Source organism: Amia ocellicauda, chromosome 10 (genome assembly GCF_036373705.1).
Source record: "Amia ocellicauda isolate fAmiCal2 chromosome 10, fAmiCal2.hap1, whole genome shotgun sequence".
Lineage (NCBI taxonomy): Eukaryota > Metazoa > Chordata > Actinopteri > Amiiformes > Amiidae > Amia > Amia ocellicauda.
Genome location: NC_089859.1, coordinates 768,127 through 777,219, shown reverse-complemented (window position 1 = coordinate 777,219; position 9,093 = coordinate 768,127). Strand labels below are relative to the sequence as shown.

Below are 9,093 nucleotides of genomic sequence, written 5' to 3'. Positions count from 1 at the left end.
GCACACATGTCCATCGTGTTGTTACTTCTTAGACCCCAGTTCACTAAAGGATTGCTTTTATTCCGAATAAATCTGTTGAAAATAGTCTGGCAAGTTTCATAATGGATTCCCTGCACGACTTTGTGGAGAACATCTGAAATATGACTCGCTGTTGTGATCTTTTCTTAGGGAAGTCGCATCCTCTCTCCTTGGCTTTGTACAATTGAGAAATGTTTGTTTTCAATCCTTGGGTTCGGCGCACATGTTATATAGCCAGGGGGGACTGTCTACGGCTCCCACTGCGTCGTGCTTTTAGATGTGAAAGTTGTTAATATCAAATGTGTTTTTTCAGCTTTTTTCATTACACATCCTTTTTACCCCGAAGGCAAATTAATTAAAGTGGCCTTCATTTGTTAGCACTTCTGTTATTTGTCAGACATGCTGGGTATTAGTTTTATATTTTATTTTTATTTGTTTACCCCTGAAAATGGAATAACTTGACACACACTTTGTTTGCGGGGTTGTGAAAGTCACTGTATTCTTTCTAGAGTTGGGGGGGTTAAGGTTAATGGAAGACACTAAACCCACAATCATGGACAAGGATATTTCATTGTGTAAAAACAATAATCTTGGACTTGGTATTTTCTATACAGTTTTATTTACAAAATGTATTAAAATTCTTTGTACAACTCCTCAGTAACGAGGCTCAGTAAATTATGCCCACGCATGCAGTTCTTACTCTTGTAATCGCTAGGTTGCTTGGCAATTTTCTGTTTGCTGAAGTGCAGTTACAAAAAAACAAACAAACCAGAAAATCAATCAAATAATTAAAAAATAAAAAGACAAAAAATTAAAGGGAAATTGTGAAATAAAAAGAAGTCTTGAGTTACTACTGCTGACCTACATTTTGACGTAATTTGCGGGGCTCGATAAGCAGTCGCCACTGGTTACATGCAGTTTTAAAAATAATAATACCAAACTAATTCGTGAAGCCTTCACTCTCGTAAATCCACTTTGTTTAAACAAATATACAGGTTTCTTTACAGTTTCTTTTTTTTTTCTTTATGTATTTATTTTATTTTTATTTTTTTTAGAAAACTATCTTTCCACAATAGTTTAGTTATTTATACTTAATTATTTCTTGGCATATCTTAAAGACTATGGAATCACAGTTCTTAGAGAAAAAAATGTTTAGAACAGTATTAATGGAAAATTTTGTTAAACTTACTTTTAAAATGTACCCCCCCCCCCCCCCCACAACTCCCCAGGCAACTTTAATGTCCAGTGGTTTTTGTCTAGTTTTTGCACCCAAAATATGTCTATCGCCATATATGACAGGAGAATTAAATAGAAGCGAATGTGAATTATTGAAAATGTACAATTTCCAACCAAACTATACAACAATATTAAAGAGTCTGATTTCAAGGCATCGCCAAGACTGTGGAATCTGTTCTATTCTTAATGACAGTTTTGCTTCATAGTCTTTAACCCTTGAAAACAGATCTGCAGTTTTCAATGTGTGAAGATCGTCCAATGTAGTAAAGCCTTTATTACAGATTTAGACTTGTACATTCAAATGACTTTTCTTCAGAGCTACTGCTGGGATAGGAATTACTTCACAGTATATCTCCATATGCTGTCATGGTAAATTTAATTAAAATGCAGGTGTCCTTTTGAACAGCTTGTTTTAGTAACTAACAATTATCCCGAATTTTTTTTTTTTTATTATCATCTAAGTAGCAATCTGGCACCCAACCAAGACTGAAAATGGCTTGTCTCTGAGAAATGTGTTGCCTGCCCTCAAACCCATCCTTTGGCAGCACTCTTCGTTTGGACATGTTCTTTGTTGTAAGCAAAATGCTCTGTTCAGTTCTGAAAAGGATCATTCGAGTGGGCAATTTCAAGCCACTTGTGCGATAGCCTCCATGTTGTAAAGCCTGTTTTGAGAAAAGTTTTCATCCTAAAAGTGATGATAAAATCGAACTTGTGAAAAATAAATAAAATGGCGGGGGGTTCAGAAATATGGGTTAACTTTGGATGACAAAAATTGATTAGCTAGGTGGCTGCAGGTTGATAGGTTCCTTACTTTTGTTTTTAAAATGATTCTGCACCCAGAAATGATACTTTGTAACTATTTTAAACTGTGGAACACAAATTGGTCACATGAGTTGGATGGCTCAGTCATTCAGTGGATAACGCTAATTTGCCTGGTTGCTAAAGAGATGTTCTGCCAGAAAGCACTGGCTATGAATGAATGGAGACATTTAAATCACAGTCTTTTGTAAGAAGACCCCCCCTTTGCCCCATGCCTTCTGAACTGGTATGTGTTCCTCTGCCCGGCACTCTCCAACCGTGCTAGAGTAGCAAGTGATGGCTTTTCTTTTGTCATTTCTTTTTTTATGTTAAAATATCCATACCATAAGGTTCTATTTTCACAGATTACAGTTTTGTCATTCCTCCGTTTATTTTATTATTTTAAGTTTTTTTTTTTTTTAAGTTTTATAGTTTTTAGTTGTTTTGTTTTTGTATTTCAAGCAAAGCAATAGTTTCTGTGATGGGTTGCATTGTTGTGACTCTGAATGTTCCATAAGGCACTGAAGGAAAAATCCAGTTCTTTAAATGACAAGTCTGTCGCATTGCCGTCGTCGATTATCGTGCCATGCCGGACGCCCGAGGCAACGTGCAGTGGCGTTGGGGGGTCCAGGCCCGTGGCTCGGCCTGTCTCTCCATCGTTGCCTGTCGTGGATGTCATGTTAACTGTGTGCAGCTGCGTCCCTCCCAACTGTGTGGCACAGGGAAAGAAACACGGTACATTACTACCTGATTGTGGAAGCCCCACTATGACAGGGCAAAGCTTCAAATACAAAGGCACAATAAAGTAATCCTAAGAAATTAAGGCAATAATTATACATTTTAGGTCATATGAGGTCAGTCTAATCCAAGGCCTTTCCCCCCCCCACAGTTGTTTGATCTTAATCAACAACAATTCAATAATTTGGCTCATGAAGTACTAATGTAAGTATTTATCACCTGTTTTCACAGTCCCCGATTAGCAGTAAAATTACCTCAAATTAGTGTGTGAAACCAGCACTAAATGTACAAACAGAACATACAATGGAGCACATTAATAATATATATAAAAATTATACATGCATACATACGTATAGATTTCACTGCTTTTGGTTGGTTCTGGGAAAACTGAAAAACATTTGCTCTGACTTGTGTGTGTTAGAGTTACAAAGCTACAACTGACTGTTTTGTAAAGATTCGACAAATCTAAAATCTGGAGACATCGGTAAACATGGACGATCGACGGGACAAAGAGGGAGTGACTTTTTCTTCACAACAGAGACAAAATCATGAACACAATATTACAAACGGAAGTTTCAAAACACAGCGGGGACATGGACAGAACGGCACGACAAAACACAAAGCCTCAGAAAATGGCACAGGTTGGTGTGTCGGTCATACCCCTAGATTTTAACACTCTCTGTCCCGTACACGTTGTATCCTTCTCGGTATGTTGCGAAATTCTGGGTGTTTGTTGGGGGAGCAGGCTTAAAGTTTTGGGCATTCTTTGCGAGTTTCAGTCTTTTGGATTCTGCCCGTGACTTGTAACAGAACTCTATCAAGGCCACCATCATGGCCAGCCCAAGTCCGCCAACAAGAATATAGAAGACTCCCGCCACATTGCTCAAGCTCAGAGCACTTGTCTTGTCCTAAGAAAGGTGAATAAAACAGTTAGCATTTCTTGCACTGGCAGGTTTCTTGCAGAGAGCATCAATCTAGCACAGCTGAACTCAAACACTAAGCTACCAGCCCTGTCCTTTCTCTTCCAGGCTTCTGATTCAAATCCCAGCAAAGACTGACACTCAAATGCAGACACCTTCCTTTTATTGCCTGACATCCGCTCTAGTGCTACCAATGGTATATTTCAGTGTAATGATAAATACCAAAGGTTTAGGTAAGACTATATATGAGAACATGATCTAGGTTTCTGAGGGATTCACTAAGAAAAGGTTGACTCTTTACGTTGCCATGTCTTTCGTTGGCTTCCTTACAGTAATCAAAAGCTTGGAGGAACTTCAGACCTTTGTAAAAAAGCCATCCTCTCTGGCAGAGGAAAGAAGCAAGGCCAAGCAAAGTCAACACGTGGAAGTATTTATTTCCTTCAGCTAGTGTGGTGAATGTAGAGGATTGTGGGTAATCTACTCTGATTGGTGGCTCATTCCAGAGGCCACTTCAAGGAAGATGGTCAGTAACTTACAGGTCAAAACTCCACAGCCCTGACTGAACTAGCTCGTTTGTCATTTGTTCGTTTTTGTTTGTATTTAAGTCATACTCTAGGCTATGTGAGTACATAAATAAAAAATAAATAAATACAAATCAAAGGAATCTTGTAGTATTTTAAAGTCACTGTATCACTCTAAGAGCAAGCTTTAAGAAGTAAATTAAACCATTTTGCTGCTGCTACCTCCCAAACTTATTTATTGAAAATGTATTTATAAGAGATTTACCATTTGCAGTTTAACCCTATGAGCTTTGGACGGGATGTGCCTAAATAAGGAGCTACAAGATCACACTAAGAGACCTGGAGAATTGCCCTACTGCATGATACAGGGACTGCTGAGTTCTCAGAGGGTTAAATAACAGGTTTATAACATTCCCTAACTTCATATAGTGTGCAAACAAAATATCCTTCTTTTGACAAGTCTAGTTCAAACTTAGCGTTCAAACACCCCTTGTCACTTCAATGGCATTTGCAAGTGAGTTTGGAGTAGTTTGTCAGAATAAGAAACTTTGTTTGCTGGTCACACTGCATGAGGTTAAAGAATCCAATAAACGCGATCCGTGCAAATAAGTAATAACGCTAATAAATAAACTTTTAATAAAAAGTTTGGTAAATAAACACAGCAGCATAATGGTTGAAAAATCATGAATGTCAAATATGAATAAATGAGCAAAAATGACACTACTAACTAGTTGTAATATTAAGACTATCAAAAAAATGCATTGCTTAGTTTTACTTCATATACATTTTCCCCAGGCATGCTGTACTTATTCCTATAAGACAATATTACATATTAAAATATATATCTATGGAATTGACATTACTGTAGTCATTACATGATTAAGCTTTAGAGTATAGTTTGGAATAAAACTATATAATACATAAACTAGCTTAACTGGGAGTAATGATGCTTGTATGCATTAAAAAAAGATTTATACTCTACAGTGGCAAAAATAAAAAAATAAGCAAATCATTTAACAGTTTGAAATTTGTTTTCATTTAAAAAACAAATAAATCAAACGAAACAAAAAAATCAAAAGAATAGATGTTGTCTGAATATAGTTTTTTTTTTTCTTTGCATATGAACAATAGGTCAAAATGCAATTTGGAATCGGTACAAAAGACCTGCAGCGACTGACCTTACTTCCAGAGTCCTTGGTTCCACATTCACCCTTATCGTACCACCATTTGTTTTTCAGCTTGTCTAAGATGCCTTGTTCACTGAGTTTCAATACTGCAAGGTTTACAGGAGTTCTTCACGTGGGAAATAACATAAATAACATTATATTATGTTATTTTATGTTATTCAAGCTTTTAAACTACTTCATATTTTACAAAGCGATAAAGCAGGGATCCTGGCCAACAACAACATCATAGAGTGCAGGCAAGACTATCTAGACACCTTTTATATACCAAGGCTAAGCTAAAGTGCCAGGGCCTACCCATATCGCTTTGAGTAATCGGCACACACTGTTACAAATATATATAAGCATATATATATCGCGGGTTGGTCCTGGGGGTTCTCCAGAACTAGAGAGCTGTACAATACCACAAGATAGATGGGGAGCACGTGGTATATTGTAGCCTTTTTGTTTCTTTTTTTTTTTTTAAACCAGCACTTAACAATGTCGATGCAATAGGAACCCTTTCTTGACTGACAGGCAAACAAAAACCACCAGTTGAGTTTTATACCAGCTGAAGAGAACGGCAGCCTGTGTCTAGCAAAGCAACCCTACAGCGTCGCATACGGCAGCCTTTTCAAAAGCTGGGTGTTGATCAAGGGAAGCCGCTAACTGTGATTATGGCCCCGACATGAGGCTCGCTCTTGATATTGCTCTTAGTGAGGAAGGATCTCTTTTATGAGTGAGCTGGGAGATTATCTGATTGTTTTGCAAGGGAGTAAGACCTGTGAGAGCTGTAGGAACAATTCTGTGTCCCTTAGGGGGCCGTGGTCTTGTGTTGAGTTTGTCTGGAGCGCTACAGAGAGACCAGATCGATCCTCCGCTCACTTTCCTATTACTTCCCCCTGCTTCAGCTGTCCTGTAGGGTTTGGTGTTTGCAAGACGTTATGTTATCAGCATTGCCGCTATGTTCTCTTTATTTATTTTTCCCTTCAAATTGTAAACCTTGGTATCGTAACTCCATGGAATATATTGTACTTGCCCCAGTATCTGGTGTCATGCTTCAAAATAACAAATGCCAAGTGAAGGCCCTGGTCCCAGGTGAGATGGCACAGATGTCTTTTCTGCATGCATAATTATGCTGTCCAGTAATGATGGAAGTGCTGCTCTTGAATGTTTGTGGCCTTTCAGTGACTATACCATGGAGAGACCCATGCCTGTATTGTTTAAAAATGTCTCAATTTGGCTGTTGTTGAATAAATAGGCCCTCTCTTTGTAATTGCTTTGCTCTTCACTGTTGGTGGCAGAATAGTGTTGTGAGCAAAGACCTTTAGCAGTGCAACCTAAATGTGATTGACTGGAGGGAATACAAGACATCATGCTCTCCGTGCAGGATTGGCTAGAGCCGGCATTGATGTCTTATCCAGAAGAGCCACTATGCTGAACGTCTGACTCCTTTATAAAGGTCTGGGGTTCTCCCACACAGGATGGTAGAACGAGATTGAAACTGAGCTCCAAATGGGGAAGGGCAATTTCAACAACATTCTCCTTCACATCTGTAATTCGGCCGGGCTCTCTAAGCCGAGTCAGAGATGGCAGAATTTGAGGCGGAAAAGGCTAGGTTCAATTTATGAGCCAATTTTGCTCCCCAGCCGTCTGGGACTGTTGAATTGTACACAGTGGGAGCTGTTTATGGGAAGCGCAGTGAGAGAAGCTTGAGATACAGGCGGTAATTTCTTCGTTATCAAAGACTTTCTGCAGCACACAACGATCTCCATTCTCTAGCCAAAAAATATTTTCAATGCAGCTAACCTTGTGAAGGAACCTTAAACAGTGGCATTGCTTTTTCTGAGCAATCCTTTCCATCTACAAATGAGTCTAAAAGTGATAGATGATCATATATATGGGTGGATAACCTGGTAACCTGACTACTATAAAATAGGCAGTAGCAAAATATATAAATGGTAATGAGAGCAACACTTCAGGTGCTACATAATAAGCACATTTGACATGTATTGCTAGTGTATTCATTTGTTTGACTACATAGTAATGGTTTAAATGTATATGTTTGGTTTACTTTTTATGCTAACATGTATGTGAAATTAAAACCTTCAAATCGATTCATTCTGAATACATGCTATGCATTCTAGACGAGTTTCCTGGCGTTCAGATGCAGATTTCATTAAGCTTCTAATTGGTGTTTGATTACCTAGATATAAAGACTGATTACTGCAAGTCTATTGTTCGTTTCATCAAGGAGTTTTTCAGGTAGAACCTCATGCCTGGGAACACGTCTCTTTCTGGACTGTGGTAAGATTTGCTGTTGAAATGGGCATCGCATACAATATATCTGAAGCATGTCCTTAAAATACCAGAGTTTACATTTTTAGAAAAATGAATAAACGAGAATCATGTCAGCCTATGTGATACCATAATATTGCTAATCTGTACCCTGGCTGGACCCGACTGCTTGTCGAATTGCTGGCACCCGCATTGTGTTCTATCTCCAAATAGTATTCATTACATCTTACATCAAGAACAGCAAGGTCGCAATAGGCCAAGTGAACTTTCGATCCAAATGAAACAAAAACAAACAAAAATGGAAAAGAAGGAAAGAGAAATGAGTTGAAGATGTAACCATATGTGGTCAGTGGCCTGAGATTGTTGGACATTTCCCACTGGGGGTTCCTCAAAGAGATTTTCTGCTTGCATGACAAGTGTAAATAAACGCCACAGGTTGTACAGTGGTTTGAGTGTTTCAGAGTCGTGTGAGACCAGAACACCTGGGCTCTGCATCTGTACTTTGTCTCCGAGTTGTCAGTGTCCTACAGTTCCCTCGGTTCCCCCGGTGACAGCTCGGCACACATCACCGGGGTGTCTCTGGAGAGACGATGGGGAGAGAGCTGTAGACCATTGCGTCATGCACGGACACAGTAACACAATGCCAAGTGGCTCTCTTCCTCAGAGGACGGCTTCTGCTTTCAAGTCAGTCGATAACTCAAACCTCATTTATTGAGATTTACAGCACACATGGCTTCTACAGAGTAGTCTAAGGTATCCAGATTGCTTTAAAAGAAGCTCTGGTGTACGAAATAATGTTTTCTGATTTCCGCAGAATCTAAAAAAACAAAACGGGCTCTATATTTTCTCTATGGTTTGAGTGGCTTTCCTGATGTAAAAAATGCTGTCAAAACTGAGAAAAAAGAATCGTGAGACATCCTATTTAGTAGAAAAAATAAAAAGAAACCCCTATCATCATCATAATTAATATAAAAAAATGGGGGTGAAAAACACTTCCCAGCTGGGCTTTAGAGTGTGTGTTGGGGGGAGGGATTGGAAGTGTTTTAAAGGTTTGATTATTACAAGCAAGCTTAAAAATACACGGCTTGATTGGAACTGCATTAATTTCCTTTTGGTGGGAACATGTTTTTACATCCACCCACAGCTCCTCTGATGCTGTTATAAACCCTGCAGAAACAAAGAAAATAAAAAACAGGAAGTAGAGAAGAGCTTGTGTCCCGAGCTGCTGTCCTCTGGGAGACCTGCTGAACAGAACCAGAGACCCTTCTCTTACCATGATGGTGTCGGCCGCCACACTGCGCTACAGATGCCAAAGACACACAAAGAGTGGCCCTTTTCCAACGTGGTGCATCTTTCAGCATCTGAAGGGCAGGGAGGTGTCGACCTTGACTTGTTTTACCC

The 9,093-nt window shown here is 39.0% G+C and overlaps 1 protein-coding gene across 3 annotated transcripts in view; it reads right to left on the bottom strand.

Annotated features, from left to right (window-relative positions):
- Positions 1 to 618: 618 nt before the first annotated feature.
- The window catches only part of gria3b (glutamate receptor, ionotropic, AMPA 3b), a 119,742-nt gene continuing 111,267 nt past the window's right edge, over positions 619 to 9,093 (bottom strand). The window contains exons 14-16 of one of the 3 annotated variants that reach the window (XM_066714673.1): positions 5,410 to 5,524; positions 3,451 to 3,698; positions 619 to 2,761 (exon numbers count right to left, since the gene is read on the bottom strand). In XM_066714673.1, coding sequence (XP_066570770.1) covers positions 3,453 to 3,698; positions 5,410 to 5,524 — 361 coding nt within the window. In that variant the 3' untranslated portion in view covers positions 619 to 2,761; positions 3,451 to 3,452. Of the gene's footprint in view, positions 2,762 to 3,450; positions 3,699 to 5,394; positions 5,525 to 9,093 lie in introns of those variants that run through there. The other 2 variants (XM_066714672.1, XM_066714674.1) reach the window with 2 other exon arrangements.